Here is an 18,069-nt window from a genome sequence, read left to right as displayed (position 1 = left end):
CTAGGACATGTAGTTGTAGGTTGCCACCTGGGAAGCAGTGAGCATGAGGTGGTTGATTTCAGGATCCTGACCAAGGGAAGAAAGAAGGACAGCAAAATATGGACCTTGGACTTCAGAAAAGCAGACTTTGATTGCCTCAGAGAACTGATGGACAGGATTCCCCTGGGATGCTAACATGAGGGGGAAAGAGTTTCAGGAGAGCTGGCTGTATTTTAAAGAAGCCTTAATAGAGGCACAGGAATAAACCATCCTGATGTGCAGTAAGAAAAGCAAATATGGTAGGCGACCAGATTGGCTTACCGGGTAAATCCTTGGTGAGCTTAAGCACAAAAAGGACGCTTACAAGAAATGGAAACTTGGACAGATGACTAGGGAGGAGTATAAATAATATTGCTCAAGCACGCAGGGGTGTATCAGGAAGGCCAAAGTGCAATTGGAATTGCAGCTAGCAAGAGTTGCGAAGGGTAACAAGAATGGTTTCTACAGGCATGTTAGCAATAAGAGGCTGGTCAGGGAAGGAGTGGGACCCTTACTGGATGAGGGAGATAACCTAGCAACAGATGATGTGGGAAAAGCTGAAGCTCTCAATGCTTTCTTTGCCTCTGTCTTCACAGACAAAGTCAGCTCCCAGACTACTGCACTAGGCAACACAGTATGGAAAGGAGGTGGGCAGCCCTGGGTGGAGAAAGAACAGGTTAAGAATTGTTTAGAAAAGCTACACATACACAAAACCATGGGGATGGATTGAATGCATCTCAGGATGATGAGAGAGTTGGCTGATGTGATTGCGGAGTCTTTGGCCATTATCTTTGAAAACTCATGGCAATTGTGGGAGGGCCCATATGATTGGAAAAAGGCAAATGTAGTGACCATCTTTTAAAAGGGAAGAAGGACAATCCAGGGAACTACAGACCAGTCAGCCTCACCTCAGTCCCCAAAAAAACCAGGGAAGGGATCCTCAAGGAATCCATTTTGAATCACTTGGAAGAGAGGAAAGTGATCAGGTATAGTCAACATGGATTCACTAAGGATAAGTTATGCCTGACCAACCTAATTGCCTTCTTGGTCCTGCTTTGGGCAGGGGGCTGGACTCAATGACCTCCTGAAGTCTCTTCCAACCCTAGGATTCTGTGATTCTAGGGAAGAGTCAGACAAAAACTGCTGATGGGAAGCTCAAGGGATTGATAACAGGCTACAGAATCTTTCCCCAGTTGGTCATCAGTTTTTCTCCATTGTTTTACTGTCAAATAACAATTCAATGTCCTGTCAGGACACCTTTGTGGACAGAGACACACCACAAAACCCATTACAACTGGCATTAATTGACACCCTTCCTGGCAGTGTCACAAAGTCGGTGGAGAGCTGTCCAAGAGCAGATGGAATACAGAGACCAAGTGGACTGGCAGCTGAGACAAGGCTGGTGTAGGAACGGGAAAGGCGTATAGTGAGCTCAGAGAAGAAAAGCCTTATTTAGAGCTGCTGTTCTCCATGTTTTCCTCTCCCACACCTTCTCTAGGCCAGATTCTGTTCTCATTTCTATCAGTGTAAATCCAAAGTACCTCCACTCATTTCAGATATAGTTCAGAGTTACATCAGATTTAATACCTGCTTTACATTAATGGAAGTGAGAGTAGAATATGGCCCAGGGGAGACTTGGAAGAGAAGAAGCTGAAAACAATGTTTTGCTCTTCAGAGATTTCTGTTGTTCCCTGTCCTTGACCAGAGCATATCTCCACTGTCATTTCCCTCTGTTTTAGGACAAGTTTGTGAACCGCGGAGTTACATCATCACGACCAAGAACAGGCATTGACCTGTCTGACTCTCCCTCCCCCCCCCAAGAGTCAAACTGAGTCAAAAATAGTTTTCTGTCCCCTACAACTATCGGAGTATTCAGTAGCAACAAAAACTCTTGGGCTAGAAGCTGCTAGATAATCATATTGATGATTAGAGAAGCGTGCCACATGGTGTTAAGATCCTGGCTTTGATACTTCTTGGTCTTGTGCGTTTGATCAATGTCTCTGGTGTACAGAACAACATCTTGTGATAAATAAGATTGATGACTGCCTGGTTCATTTAAGTGAAACTAATCTCCCTACATTTTTCTACTTAAGTGATATGAACATTGAATTTCCTTGGGCACAACTGTCCTCTGAATAAGATCCAGAAATTGGCCAAACCTTAAAATGACCGCAAGTTTTTATGAACTCTGTAATAGGCAGAAATCAAAAAGAGGCAAAACAAACCACCAGTGTGGGAAGACATTTTCTAGTTGGTCAGACTTCTCTGAATTTAAAAATGTCTAGATCTAGGGGAGAGTGAAGCTTCAATATGTCCTTATTTTAAGTGAATTAGTTCTTCTATCCTTGCCTGAGAGGTGAAGATGGCATAGTGGTCTCTGCTGGGAAGGAAGAGTAAATGTGACTTAGAGAAAGATCATTTCAGCTTTTCATTCCTCCTAAACGTGTAAGTTCACTTTTATAGATTGTAGGGCCAGAAGGGACCACTGTGATTATCTATTCTGACCTACGTAGCACTGACTACAGAACTTTCCCAAAACAATTCCGAGAACGTATCTTTCAAGAAAACATTCAATCTTGATTTTAAAATTGTCAGTGATGGAAAACTCCACCACTACAGTTGATAAATTGTTCCAATGCTCATGTACTCTCGCTGTTAAAAATTAACACTTTATTCATAGTCTGAATTGTTCTAGCTTCAACTTCCAGCTAATGGGTTATGTTACAACTTTGTCTGATAGATCAAAAAATATTTGTTCCCCATGTAGATACTCATAGACTGTAATGTAACCCTTTCTTTGTTATGACAAATAGATTGAGCTCCTTGAATCAGTCACACAGCCCTTGGGGACAAGTTTGAAGCTAGATTCAATCTTTGCTTCTCCATTCTTATTCACTGCTCATGAGTCCTGCTCCCACTGAAGTCAATGGCAAAATGTTCGCTGTTTTCAGTGGGAACAGAAAAGGTTCTTTGATGGGTCAGCTGACACTTCATGGAAAAGCTCTGAATAATGGTCTATTTAATTACAGTCCTACTGGTGTCATATTTTCTGCAGTTTAGAGGAGAGTGTGGGCAAGATTCTTCCTTTTTCTTTTATTACTAGGTCAGTTTACGTCAAAGCAGGGTCTTTATTCTTTGGGAGCTGATCTGTTCCTGCAGCTTAGACCCCATTTGAAGTCATAATCCTTTGTTGGTGACATCATAGTCATTGCCACAGTGACCAAAGTGATGTCACAAAAAGAAGATTACGACTTTAAATACAGAATAAGCCTCAAGAGCAGACGAACTCCTAAGGAACCAATATCCTGTTATTATATAAATGTCCTTATTATATAATTTTACAAGAAGAAAAAAATATGAAAAGATACACAATACAACAGTATTGGCAGAGATGTTTCTAAATGTTCAAGGTTTCCAATGAGAATCAGAGTTTAATTCAGAGTTTTCTTATATCTAAAATCCTATAGAGTTTTTCAAAGTTTTATATTACTACATAGCTTGTTTCTTCAATTGAAAAATCTCTTCAAATTATTGTTATATTTTAAATGAAAAGAAAAATAGAAGTTTTTACAATACTTAGTTTTCTATATCCATTAAAGCATGGGTTCGCAAACTGGGAGTGTGCAGAAATTCCAGGGGGAGTGCAAGGTGACCCAGCCCTCCCCCTCCCCATCAAGTTTTGCTGCCCTGGTCAGTTCCTTTTTTTCCTCAAGTTTTGCTGCTATTTGGGCACGGGAGGGGAACATGAGGGTTTTTCAAAAATCAAAAAGGGGGCGTGATGCCAAAAAGTTTGGGAACCACTGATACCTATCAACACATAAGTAAAACATACCTTTATCATTAGGGACTTGTTGCAGAATTTGCACATATGTGTGTATAAAACTATTCTCTAAAAGGAAACATGCAAACAAGAAACTATCATTGTAGGTTTTTATGAGCTTGGCTACATAGTGACCTAAATCTTCATTTTTTTTAAAAACAAAGTTATGTATATAGAAAGAAAAATACCATTCTGCAGGCAGTATCAGAGACTGTATATATTAAGCTATTTGGTTTTTACATTTTTTTATTTGTATGGTAACTAGGAATGATCAGAATGGAAAATTAGAACAAGAATAGCCTAGATGAAGCTACTCAGTAAGGTATTCATTGCAATCAAACTAGAATAATGTAGACTTCACACATTGATATATAATTTAACAAGCTCAGAATAATTTCAGAATCTTCACCAACATCATTCTTTGCATATGTCCCCAATATACCGGATGATGTCAAAGCACAGTTATCCATAGTTAAAACATTATTATAAGTTTCTACTTGGGAATTTTAAAACTCTTGTTTCTTGTTTTGTCATGATAAGATTAATTTAAAAAAACATTTTTACACCAATGCTTCTAACCACATAGTCTGCATCTCCAGTAGCTTTTCCCATTATGCAAGTAGACATTTAAGGTACTTAATACTTTCTAACCCCTAGTGCCCTATTTACACAGAGACAGGCAGTCAGCATGGATTAATCTGATCCTAATTAACCTCAAACTCTTCTGATATTTGGTCATTGCACAGTAGCGTGCTGCCAGGTACACAGAGGTAAACTGAGCTGGATTATCTGCCAGTGCATGTGCTTCATGGAGGGAGGTCTAACACTTGGTATTGTGAATGAGTTATGTACAGAGATGGTTTTAAATTGAGAGCATGGAAACGGCAGTGCAAAATTGGAGCCACAATGAAACAGGAAACAAATGATTGTCAGGCCTCTGCCTAAAGGTCCTTTATCTATCTAGGTTAGATTTTTATGTGAGGCATCTATCACCGTGGCAACTAAATGCAGCACCAAATCAAGAGCACAAAAGCCCAGAGAAAGAGGCATTTTTTTCCTGTTTCTCAGGGGTAGAGGAATGTGACTGTGTGGGTAAAAAATTTCCTTTCTTTTCATCTTCTTTAAGTGGACATGTGTGAGAGATGTTGCGATTAGAAAAAGTTTGGCTTTTGTCTAATCTTATCTGCGAAGTAGTTCCACGGTTCTTGGCCCAAGAACACTCTGTTCCCAGTGCCTGGTCATTGGAACCTGGGTCTATCCATTTGCTTTGACCCTTCAACAGGAAATGTGAATGACAGCTTTCATAAAATGGGATATATGTATACACAAATACAATTCATAGATACTAGGTGCATTAAACATGGCATATTAGCTCTGTGGCCAAGGAACTCTTCATGGCAATAGTAGGGACAGATCTCAGATTTCCAGTTCCCAGGCATTGAACTAAAGGAGAATCTTTTCAACATGAAACGTCAGAACTCTTTCAGCCTCTGATAGTCAAGTTCTCCATATGTCGCTGCTCAGCACCATCCGCAGTGTCAAACCCACAGGTTTAAAGGAGAACTTCCCTGCTGTGTGAGCAACACAAGATTTATGAACTGCTATTGAGCAGTTCTAACTCCAGTTAGGAGATGGCAGTGTTGTGTGTGTGCATGTGTGTGCACATATGTACATTATTGCATTAGTATAGATATTTCTCTAAGAAAACAGAAGACTGTGCTGAACTGGTGGGGTTTTTTTTATTTTTATTTTCCCCATATATCTTAAAGCCTATAAACCAAAAGGAAATAAAAAAAGAAAGTTACGTATGAAAAGACACCGTATTGGAGAGAAAGTGCCAAGCTATAAAAGCCACACAATGCTGAGCTCTCTTAGGCTACATCTAGATTGCAGGCTTCTTTCGGAAGAAGCTTTTCTGGAAGAGTCCACACTGCCAAAGCACATCAAAAAAGTGATCTGCTTTTTCGAAAGATAGTGTCCACGTTCATTGGATGCTATCTTGCATTTAAATTGTGATAACTACGGGCGGAGTGGCCACCAGGGCACCTGTGCTTTTTCCTCTTTCTTCTTCTTTCAAAATAACTCCCTCTTCCCCATCCACACACGGCTTTTTCTGAAAGAGCTCTTTCGCAAAAAGGCTTCTTCCTTGTACAAAGAAGTTTACCAATGCTGGAAAACCTCTGTTTTTTCAATTTTTTTTGTAAGAAAGTGATTGCAGTATGGACGTAAATGAAGTTTTGTCAGAAAAGCAGCCATTTTTCAAAAACAATTCTGTAGTGTAGACATAGCCTCAGGGTCTGTCTACCTTAGGAGCTACAGTTGTCTCTTCTGACTCCAGGAGACTTACCTCAGCTAGCTTTGATTGAGTTAACATGCCAAAATAGAAGTATAGCCATAGCAGTACAAGCAGTGGGAGGGGCAGCTGCCTCAAGTACATATCTCAGCACTTGGTGGCTGGCCCCTCCCACCGTTTGCACTGCTGTAACCATACTGCTATTTTTAGCGGACTAGCTCAATCAGAGATCTCTTCCGGAAAAGCTTCTTCCAAAAGAGGCCTGCAGTCTAAATGTGTGAGGATGAGTCCACTGGAGCTGGAAATTACACCTTGTAGCTCAAATGTAGATATACCCTTAGAGAGCAACAGCCTAAGCAAAGAAATGAACATGCCTTCTGGGAGGAAATGAGAAGTAGAAAAGAAAATATGAATGAAACGCAAGATGGAGAAAAGCATCCAGGCTGCAACATTCCAGTGGAGTGGACCAGAAGAGCTGGTGTACCTGTACTCCAGGAAATCAAATTGTTTGCAGTCTCTCCAGAGACCACAAATCCTTATCCCCGAGCATGGCAGAATCCTCTTGCTCTTCTCTCATATATCTGTGTCCCACCTTAGGACCAATGGACATGGGTTTTCTGTGCTCCTTGGGTTGATGGCAGGTGTTAGTCCTTAGTTTGCTGATCCCTGAGCTAAAATGGACTCTCGGTGCATGGTGCCTTCCACCTACTGGTTGCCTGAATATATTAATGCAACTCATATGAACAAATAGCAGCAACCCAGGCTCTGGTGCAGCCTCTGCTGGAATACTGTGTTCAGCTCTGGTGAACACAACTGAAGAAGGATGTTGATAACTGGGAGAGGTTCAGAGAAGAGCCATGAGAATTGTTAAAGGATTAGAAAACGTACCTGAGAATGAGGATTTAAGGAGCTCAACCTGTTTAACTTAAAAAAAGAGACGAATTAAGGTGTCACTTGATCACAGTCTATAAACACAGGGAAAATATTTGAATACGGGGGTCTTCAAACAAGCAGACCAAGGTACAATACAATCAAATGGTTGGAAGTTGAAACTAGACAAATTTAGACTGGAAATAATATGTAAATGTGTAACAATGAGGGCGATTAACCCTTACCACCATTTGACAAGGATTGTGGTGGATTCTCCATTACTGGCAATTTTTAAACAAAGCTTGGATGTTTTTCTAAATGTTCTGTTGTAGTTCAAACAGAAATTAACTGAAGGAAGCCCTCTGGCCTGTGTTACACAGGAGGTCAGACCCGATGAATGCAATGCTCCCTTCTGCCCTTGGAATCTCTGAATCTATAGACCTGAAGAAACATTATATTGTGCTAAAAGACTGTGGACCTGAGGTATGAACAAGGCGAACTTAGCAATGATCAGACTCTCCTTCAGATAGCCCTCTGATATTTGAATACAGTCCAAGTCCTGCAAAAAGTATACACGAAAATGATAGAATCCCAAAGTGTGTTCGCAGTGCCTAGATCAGTGGTGGGCAACCCGCTGCCACCTGTTTGCGGCATTCCAGCTCTGGGAGGAGGGGAGAGAGCAGGGACAGAGCACAAGGGGCTTAAATTGCAGCAAGGGGGATGAGGTTGTAAGAAAAACTTCCTGTCAGGATGGTTAACCTCTGGCATAAATTGCACAGGGAAGTTGCAGAGCTGCATTACTGGAGATTTTTAAGAGCAGGTTAGACAAACACCTGTCAAGGATGGTCTAGATCAGTGTTTCTCAAACTGTGTTTCGTGGAGCCTTCTGGGGGCTGTGTGAGGTTGACAAACTGGAAATATCAATAGGTACAACACATACAATCAGTGGACCTCTGGGGCCCTGCATAAATTTTTGTGCACGTAAAGGGCTCCAGAGCCCAAAAAGTTTGAGAACCACTGGTCTAGATGCTGCTTGGCCCTGCCATGAGTGCAGAGGACTGGACTTGACAACTCCTCAAGGTTCATTCCAGTTCTATGATTCCATGATTCTATTAACTTCTTAATTGCACAAAACCAAACAACCAGGCCCTGCCCCATTCCTTGCCCACTTTCCCAAGCCCTAGCCCATGCCCCATCCCTTCTCCAAGGCTCTGCCCCCACTCGCTTCATTCCCCCTCCCTCTGTCACCTGCTCTTCCGCACCCTCACTCACTTTCACCATGCCACGGCAGGGGATGGTGGTTTGGGGAGAGGGGCTGTGGACTCTGGGGTGAGGCAAGGCAAGAGGGGTTTAGGATGTAAGAGGGGGTTCCAGATTGGGCCTGGGGAGTTTGGAGTGCAGGGTAGGTGGTGTTGGCTCTGGGGTGGGGCTGAGAAGGTTTGGGATGCAGAGGGACTTTGGGGTGGAGGGTATTTGGGCTTTGATTGGGGGAATGGGCTCTGTAGTGTGGTCAGGTATAAGAGGTTTTGGCTGCGGGGGGGGGGGGATTCTGGTGGTACTTAATGGCAGTCTCCAACTAGGGTCTCCCAGGAAGCAGCTGTTTGGTCCCTACAGACCCTAGTTGGAGAGGTCAGGGAGGTTCCATGTGCAGGCATTCCTGCAGGCATTGCCCTTCACAGCTACCATTGGTTGCGGTTCCTGGCCAATGAAAGCTATGGCGCTAACACTCAGGGAAGGACCAGCATGCAGTACTTCCCAATGCCTAGTGTCTACTTCCAGGAGCAGCATGGTGTGAAGGAAGGTAGGGAGCCTGCCGTAGCCCAGGCCCCTGCTGCACTGCTAACCAGACTTTTAATGCTCCTGTCAGTGGTGCTGACTTGAGCCAGGATTCCTTTTTGACCTGGCATTCTGGTCGAAAACCTGGCAACCCTATCACCATTAATTCTTCAGTCCTCAGGCAGTTATCTGCTGCAGTTAATCTCCAGAAAGAGCTAAATGTTTTCAGGAAAATTTCCAGGTTTTTTCCTTCCTTCCTCCTCCCCTCAATTTACTTCCTATGTACCATTTCCTCTGTTTGTTAGTCTCACCCTTCTCATTTTTGTGGACCCAGAAAAATCTATCACCACTTTAAAAAATTCACATATCCCTCCTGTTTGAGGATATCAGGGTTGAGCAAACATTCCCCAGTGCCGACATTCTGCATGGGCACACCAAAGAATAGGCGCTTCCCCAGTTCTGAGCATCTCCATTTCTCTCTCCAGAAAGGAGGTGGGGGAGCTGCAGAGGAGTTTTGCCTGGTTTCTGGTTTCAAAACTAAAGATTCATGTGGCTTTAATATAATGTTGGAAGCACCAAGGGAAAACAACGTTGTGTTTAAAACCCCAGATTATGTTTTATGATAATTTGTAAATCTGCCTTTTTGCCTTTAAAGCTTCACTTAACATCTGCTGAGGACTCCATGTTTGTTAGCTTACAAGATCACAGACCCTCTCAACAGCAGAGGTCTTATTGGGATAAACACAGATGATATTTCTGCATTTTTACAATTTCTCTCCCTCATTTTTTATTTCCATATCATGTTTTCCCTCAGAATATGGTTCATGCCATCTCAAGGGGCTGTGTAGTTGTGTTTGTGTATGTAGTTATTTATTTTGGCATTTTACCACCATTTTAATTTTTCTGTCACTTTATGAGGATCCAAAATAACCTTTTTATTTTCCTCTGGTGGCTAATCTGTGCCTCTGCAGCACAACAGAACTGCCCTCCCCAGATTCCCTTTGCTTCTTTGCAGAAAAAGGTTTCTGTGGGGAAACAAAGACAAGCTGTTCATTCAACTCTCCTGGCAGCTCAGATGCTCTGTTCGGGCAGCAGGGGGAGAAGAAAATCACTTGGGAGAGGTGGGGTGGAGGGAGGAGGATGGAGACGGACTATCTCCTCCGCTTCCCTACATAGAGTAGCCAGGGCTGGGTCAGCTCAACCTCTGGAATCTTCCCTTGGCTGCTGGAAGCTCCGCACTATGGAGCAAGCATGGGACTTGGTGGGACGTGGGGTTGGGAGTTCTGAGACAAGGGAAGCAGCTCTCTGTACAGTGACTCCTTTTTCCACCTCTGCACCTGGAACACACCCACCTAACCTCCCTGAATCAAGAGACCCCTAGATTCATAAACTCCCACCCATCAAACTCACTCCCATGAGTCTCACTCCTGCATCAGGAGCCTCCCATACTCAGACCCCCACCACACTGAGCCCCAGCCAGCTGTATCCTGACCCTCCCCAGCAAGCCTCTCACCCCCACTCCTTCCCCTACACACTGAACCCTGACCACCTTCATCTGGACTCCCCTGCAGAGTCCCATTCCCCTAGCATCCAGAACCCTGCACCAAACCTCTGTGCATCCAGATCTCCCTCTCCCCATAACCCCCAATGACATGGCACCACACAGAACCCTGGTACTTTTGGGCCAAAAACTTAAACATTGTAAAATTCTGCAACATTCTGCATATTTTATTTGTCAAGTTACCACGGAAACACAATAATATAAAATCACACCATTTTCAGTTATTTTGGTAATTTATTTCAAAATACTTGTCAGCAAATAATTGAAAGTGGTACAATTATATTGTTTTATTTTGACAAACAAATTCTGCAGAATTTCAAAATGTAGCTCACATAGTTTTTAATTTTTGACATACATTTTTTAATTTGTTGGAGCTGAATTCCTTCAGGAATATCATGTGTATTTTTAGCTTGTGAACCAGCATATTAAAACTTTAATCCTATGCATCTCTTAACTCCCGCGGGAAAATGAAAAGATTGTGGCATTTCATAAGGTTGTGTAGGAGTACAGGACAAGTTGGAGTTTTGTGGCTCACAGTGGAGACTTAAAAGGGGACTTAGGGACCTAAGATGACCTAAGATGAAGCCTGTGGCGAGTAGATTACAACCCGGAAGGGCTGGCGCAGAGCGATCTGCGCATGCGCAGAACCACGCAAAACCACACGGCTGGCGAGCAGGACTCGCTGCAGCTTGGCAAGCCCTGTCAATGAGGATATGTCTACACTGCAGAATTTTTCCGGAAAACGGTTTTTTTTCTGGAAAAATGACATGTCCACACTGCAATTGCAATAACGGAGGGGTTTTTCCGACAGCGGTAAACCTCTTTCTACAAGAAAGAAGCCTTTTACCGAAAGAGCTCTTTTGGAAAAAGGCGTGTGTGGACGGGAAAAGGGTTTTTTTTTTTTTTTCCGAAAAAAGAGGCCTCCAAGAAAAAGCACAGGTGTCCTGGTGGCGACTCTGTCCATAGTAATCACAACTTAAATGCGAGAGCGTGTTCAATCACTGTGGATTCTATCTTTCAAACAAGCAGATCGCTTTTTTGATGCGCTTTTGCTGTGTGAACACTCTCTTTCAGAAGCTTTTCCAGAAGAGCTGTTCCGGAAAAGCTTCTTCCAAAAGAAGCCTGCAGTCTAGACATAGCCTGAGAGATATAGGGTCTTTTGCAGCAAAGTTAAAACCACAAAGCATTAGTGTAGAGCAATGGTCACCAACCTGTAGATCGGGATCTACTGGTAGATCTTGGAGCCTCTGACAGGTGATCCTGACAGGTTTGGTTAGGAAGCTATGAAGTGCTGGCACTTCAGTTGCCCCTCTAGCCACTGTCATGCTGCTCCTTCCCTCTGCCTTGGAGCTGCCCCCCTTGGAGCCTCCTGCTTGCTCTGCTAGGTGTTGGAGAGAGAAGAGGGGGTGTACTGAGGTCAGGGTGTCCCTCCTCACCCCACTTTTGTACCCTATCTCGATACAGAGAGAAGCGGATGGAGGGAGCTTGGCAATGCAAATCTCTGCAACTCTCACACTGTGGCTTTGTCTACACTACAAGTTTTTGCGGCAGAAGATATGCAAACGAGGGACTCATTAGCATGAGTTGCAACCTCATTAGCATATTTTCTGCCATTTCTTTTTGCACAAGGGGTTTTTTGCAGAAAAAGAAGCAGTGTAGCCGCTTCCATTTTGCACAAACCCCCTTTTGCGCAAGATCCTTATGCCTGTCCCGGAAAGATCTTGCGCAAAACGGGGTGTGTGTGCAAAACGGAAATGGCCACACTGCTTCTTTTTGTGCAAAAATCCCTTGCACAAAAAGAAACATCAGAAAACATGCTAATGCATATTTTCTGCTGCAAAACTCACAATGTAGACATAGCCTTTGTGTGTCTGTCATTCTCTCTCACACACTGTCCTTCACTCTCATCTCCCAACCCAACACATATGTGGGTTGTTGTTACTTCTTTGACTGCTTTCAAAGTGTGTTATTTTGGGGTTTTGACTGGTCTGTGCATGTCATGATATTCATTTCTCTCTTTTGCTTAAATGTAATTCTTGGAGCCTCCGTCGGTCAGTTGACCATGGATGACGTATCCTAGTTCTCGTCTTGGTTCGTGTCGAATTGTCTGGGACAGCGTCGGGGACAGCGTCGTTGGTGGCTGAAAAGGCCAATCCGGGACAGGCATTCTTTGCCGCAGAAGTCGCAGCTATAGGTGGTTCCCTGGCTGTTGTTGTTGCGTAACTTCCTGCGGGCTCGCTTTTCTTCTGATGCACGCATCATGTTCGTTTCGCCTGACTTGAGCTGTGTGGTCAGGGTGCCCCTCCACTTTGGGCGGTCTGCTGCGAGGTCTTCCCAGGACTGCGTGTTTATGTCGATGGCTTTCATGTCCCTCTTCACGACATCTTTAAATCGCAGGTTCGGGCGCCCTGTGGTTCTCTTCCCAGATGCCAGTTCCCCGTAGAGGATGTCCTTTGGGATCCTCCCATCCTCCATGCGGCGTACATGGCCAAGCCAACGCAGGCGACGTTGTCGGAGCATGGTGTACATGCTGGGGAGGCCGGCTCGAGTCAGAACTTCGAAGTTGGAGACTTTGTCTTGCCAGGTAATACCCAGGATGCGGCGCAGACCTTGTAGATGGAAGGCGTTCAGTCTCCGCTCTTGTCTCGCGTATGTGGTCCATGTCTCGCTCCCGTACAGCAGGGTGCTGATGACGCAGGCGTTGTACACTGCCATCTTTGTTGCGGTTGTCAGCCTGGGGTTGGTCCACACTCGGGTTGTCAGGCGGGCTAAAGTAGAGGCTGCCTTCCCGATCCTCTTGTCGAGCTCAGCGTCAAGGGAGAGATTATCGGTGATGGTGGAGCCCAAGTACGTGAACTGGTGGACGACGTCAAGCTGGTAGTCGTCTACTGTGATGGCTGGTGGAGTGACAGTGTCCTGGCTTAGGACGTTTGTTTTTTTCAAACTGATAGTCAGCCCAAAGTCTTTGCAGGCCATGGAAAAACGGCTCATCAGCGACTGTAGTTCTTCCTGGGTGTGTGTGACGACTGCTGCGTCGTCGGCAAATATCATGTCCCTGATCAGCGTCTCGCGTATCTTCGTCTTGGCTTTGAGGCGAGAGAGATTGAATAGCTTGCCGTCCGATCTGGTGCGGAGGTAGATTCCTTCCGTTGCTGAGCCGAAGGCATGCTTGAGGAGCAGGGCAAAGAAGATCCCAAACAATGTGGGGGCAAGAACGCAGCCTTGCTTGACGCCGCTGCTGATGCTGAAAGGCTCGGAGCAACTGCCGTTAAACTGCACTGTTCCCTTCATGTCTGTGTGGAAGGATTCAATCAAACTCTGCAGTTTTGGTGGGCAGCCGATCTTGTGAAGGATTTTGAAGAGTCCGTCTCTGCTGACCAGGTCAAAGGCTTTGGTGAGATCAATGAAGGAGACGTACAGGGGCATCTGCTGTTCTCTACACTTCTCCTGGAGTTGTCGTAGGGAGAAAATCATGTCTACGGTTGACCGTTCTGCGCGGAAACCACACTGTGACTCCGGGTAGACACGTTCAGCCAGCTTCTGCAGTCGGGTCAAGATGACCTTAGCAAATACTTTGCCTACGATGCTAAGAAGGGAGATGCCTCTGTAGTTGTTGCAATCACTTCTCTCGCCCTTATTCTTGTAGAGGGTGACGATCTTAGCATCCCGCATATCCTGCGGTACGGCTCCTTCTTTCCAGCACTGACAGAGCACTTTGTGAAGAGGGTGCAGTAGGGAACACTTGCACCGTTTCAGCAGGTCTGGAGGAATCCCGTCGCTGCCGGGGGCTTTTCTTGAGGCCAGTTTATCAACAGCCTTGCTGAGCTCTTCTACTGTTGGCTCTGCATCAAGTTCTTCCATTATTGGCAGGCATTCAATGGCATCTAATGCTGCGGAGGTCACCGTATTCCGTCTGGAGTAGAGGTCAGAGTAGTGTTCCACCCATCTCCCCAACTGTTGTTGCTTGTCGGAGATTATTTCTCCAGTAGATGACTTGAGGGGTGCTGTTTTGCTCTTGGTAGGGCCCAGCGCTTTCTTGATGCCGTCGTACATGCCTCTTGTGTTCCCTGATATGGCTGCTTTCTGGATGTCGTTGCTGAGCTGCTGCCAATATTCGTTCGCACAGTGTCTGGCAACCTGTTGAGCCTTGCTCCTAGTAGCCCTGAGAATTTGTAGGTTCCTCTGGCTTGGTGACCGCTTGTATTCTGCCAGGGCGGCGCGCTTGGCTTCTATGACTGGAATCATCACAGAGGACTTTGCTTCAAACCAGTCGTGCGTCTTTGTGGTCCTCTTTCCAAAGGTTGCCAGGGCAGTGCAGTGCATTATGTTCCGCAGTGTTTCCCACTTTTCCATGGCAGAGTCTCCTGTCTGTGTGGCGTCAAGTTCCTTCTCAAGCGCTTCTGCGAATTTCTGCGTCAGGTCAGGCTGCGACATCTTGCTGACGTCGATGCGAGGATTTCCTTGTTTCCTTGAACGATAAAACCTCTTCGGGTTCAGCCTGATCTTGCAGCACACTAAGGAGTGGTCTGTGTCGCAGTCAGCGCTATGATAAGAGCGTACGTGCAGGACGCAATTGATAGCTGAGCGGCGAACTAGTATAAGGTCCAACTGGTGCCAGTGTTTCGAGCGCGGATGTCGCCAGGAGACCTTATGCTGGGGCTTGGTCTGAAAGTATGAGTTGGTGATGCACAGGTTGTAGAAAGCGCAGAGCTCGAGCAGGCGTTGGCCGTTCTCGTTCATTTTGCCGACGCCAAATTTTCCGAGGCACGAAGGCCATGAGTCATTGTCCGCACCTACTCTGGCATTGAAGTCACCCAGAAGGATGAGTTGTTCCTTGTCGGGGATGCTGTTGATGACAGATGTTAGGTTCTCATAGAACCGGTCTTTAGTTTCCAATGTTGCGTTCAGAGTTGGGGCGTATACGCTGACGAGGGTGATAGGGCCCGTGGTGGTGTTGAGACGAAGGGTGAGGAGTCGTTCTGAGCCATTACTGCCTGGTTCTACCATACTCAGTAGGCTATTTTTCACCGCGAAAGCTACGCCATGCTGTCTGGGCTCGTCTGGGGCCTTTCCCTGCCAGTAGAAGGTGTAGTCTTTTTCTTTCAGAATGCCTGAGTCTGCCAGTCGTGTTTCCTGTAGGGCGGCGATGTCTACGTTCAGCCTCAGAAGTTCGTTGTTGATGACTGCTGTCTTTCGTAGGTCGTCAATGTCCCATACGTCTTCGGAGAGGCCCATCAACATTGTTTTGACTGGTCTGTGCATGTCATGATATTCATTTCTCTCTTTTGCTTAAATGTAATTCTTGGAGCAGTGAGTTCTAAAATGCCTAACCTGTTGTGGGTGGAGTAATTATCCCTGTGGGAATTGCTGCTCCTGGACATGGCTGACATGTCCCTGCAGCCCCTGAGAAAGGCAGAGCAGGGGGTCTCCACAGGCTGTCCTTGACTGCAGACACCAGTTCTGAACAACCCCATTGATAAATAATGGGGAACTGTGGCCAATAGAAGCTGTGGGCTGAGTGCCTGTAGATGAGGTGGAACACACAGCGCCATGGAGCCATTGCTGTACATGCCAGCTGCTTTCAGGAGTGGTGCAGGGCTAGGGCAGGAGTAAGCCTGCCTTAACTCTACTGCTCCACCACCTGGAAGCCATCTCAAATGGTGCCCAGCCAGAGCCTGCTTCCTGAACTCATCCCAGCCCTGAACTCCTCCTACCCCCAACCTCCTGTCCCAGACATGAGTCCCCCTGCACCCAAACTCCTTCCCAGAGCTTGCACCCTGAAACTCCTCCTGGACCCCAATCCCACATCCTGGGCTAAGCCCTGAGCCCCTCCCACACTCCAAACTCCTTAGCCCCAGACCAGAACCTGCGCCCAAGTTCCCTACACCAGCCTGGTGAGAGTGAGTGAGGATGGGAGAAGAAGGAGAATGGAGTGAGCAGGGTGAGGCATCGGAGAAGGGGTGAAGCAGGGACAGGGCCTCAGAGAAGGGGCGGGAAGGAAACGGGACCAGGGTATTTGGGTTTGAGGTAGATCTTACATTGAGGTAGATCTTACATTGCACTTACATTGAAAAAGTGATCTTGCGGTTAAAAAGGTTGGAGATAACTGGTGTAGATGCTGCTGTTCAACATATTGCCAAAACAGGCCTCCCCCATGATTGCTGGGCTCACTGGTTTGAACTCGCCTGTCCTGCAGGCATGTGCCCCTCCCCTTTGCAAGTTCCCTGAAGTTCTGGCAGCTCCGTGTGGCTTTGCTCTGGTAGCAAAGAATGAACATGGAACGCTACTGTCACCCGTACTCCAAATGCAGAGGCAGGCATGCAGTGGTGAATGCGGGTGTGCCTGTGAGAGAGACTGCTGTGCTAAGCAGCCAGGGAGAGAGGGACGGGCTGATGTCTGCAGTGTCTCCCACCCCAGGCCTATGAACTGGTTGCTCAGATGGCTGTCCAAACTTAGAGACAGCATGCCAACACATTCACCTCCCCAGCACACACACTGTCTCTGTTTCTCCTCCTCCCACTCCCCAAGCCATGCTTTCGCCCCTTTCCTCCCTTCCTCCCCGTCCCACCTACAGTCAGTGGGAAAGCATGTGGCAATCTAGTAGGAGTCCCAAGGAATGATTGGCCTGAAAAACCTGCATCATGTGATGTTGTACTACCCCACGAGGCACTGAAAATCCTTCCCAAAGTTCACTGTGGCCAGCTGCACTGTGAGATAGATCCCCACAATCCACTGCTTTCTGTGTCAATCCAAGAGCTGCTCATGTGGATGCACTCTGCTGACATAAAGAGCAAAATTCCCTATCAAACCAAAGCTCAATAAACTCCCTTACCACAGAGGGTATGTCTACACTGCCACCCTAGTTCGAACTAGGGTGGCCAACGTAGGCATTCGAAGTTGCAAATGAAGCCCGGGATTTAAATATCCCGGGCTTCATTTGCATCTTGCCGGGCGCCACCATTTTTAAATCCCCGTTAGTGCGGACTCCGTGCCCGTGGCTACACACGGCATGGAGTAGGTAGTTCGAATTAGGCTCTCTAATTCGAACTACCGTTACTCTTCGTGGAAGCAGGTGTACCGGTAGTTTGAATTAGAGAGCCTAATTAGAGAGCCTAATTCGAACTACCTACTCCATGCCACGTGTAGCCGCGGGCACGGAGTCTGCACTAACGGGGATTTAGCCACCCTAGTTCGAACTAGGGTGGCAGTAGACATACCCTTACATTTTCTAAATAAAGTTACCCTGATTTTGCTGCTTTCTTGGATTCTTTTTTCTTTGATTCTTATCTGTCAGCTCAGTGACAATGAGGAATGCTGATGAACATAAGATACTGACTGCAGAAATGAGGGTGTCGAGACAGCAGAAAATAAAAAATGAAGTTATAAAAATATGACTAGGACAAGAACATAAGAACGGCTATACTGGGTCAGACCAAAGGTCCATCTAACCCAGTATCCTGTCTTCCGACAGTGGCCAATGCCATATGCCACAGAGGGAGTGAACACAACAGGTAATCATCACATGATCCTTCTTCTGTCATCCATTTCCAGACAAACAGAAGCCAGAGACACCTTTCCTACCCATCCTGGCTAATAGCAATTGATGGACCTAACCTCCATGAATCTATCTAGCTCTTTTTTGAACCCTGTTGAAGTCCTGGTCTTCACAACCTCCTCTGGCAAGGTGTTCTACAGGTTGACTGTGTGCTGCATGAAGACAAACTTCCTTCT

The 18,069-nt window shown here is 45.9% G+C and overlaps 1 protein-coding gene across 1 annotated transcript; it reads right to left on the bottom strand.

Annotated features, from left to right (window-relative positions):
- LOC149525769 (protein CFDP2-like) lies at positions 1 to 15,579 on the bottom strand. The gene is made up of 2 exons (XM_089777329.1): positions 14,899 to 15,579; positions 1 to 66 (listed from the first exon to the last, which is right to left on the bottom strand). The coding sequence occupies exons 1-2, from the start codon at positions 15,577 to 15,579 to the stop codon at positions 1 to 3; spliced, it is 747 nt and encodes a 248-aa protein (XP_089633455.1).
- Positions 15,580 to 18,069: the final 2,490 nt, after the last annotated feature.

Source organism: Pelodiscus sinensis, chromosome 1, assembly GCF_052426305.1.
Source record: "Pelodiscus sinensis isolate ZL-2025 chromosome 1, ASM5242630v1, whole genome shotgun sequence".
Lineage (NCBI taxonomy): Eukaryota > Metazoa > Chordata > Testudines > Trionychidae > Pelodiscus > Pelodiscus sinensis.
This window is presented reverse-complemented; position numbering and strand designations above follow the sequence as displayed.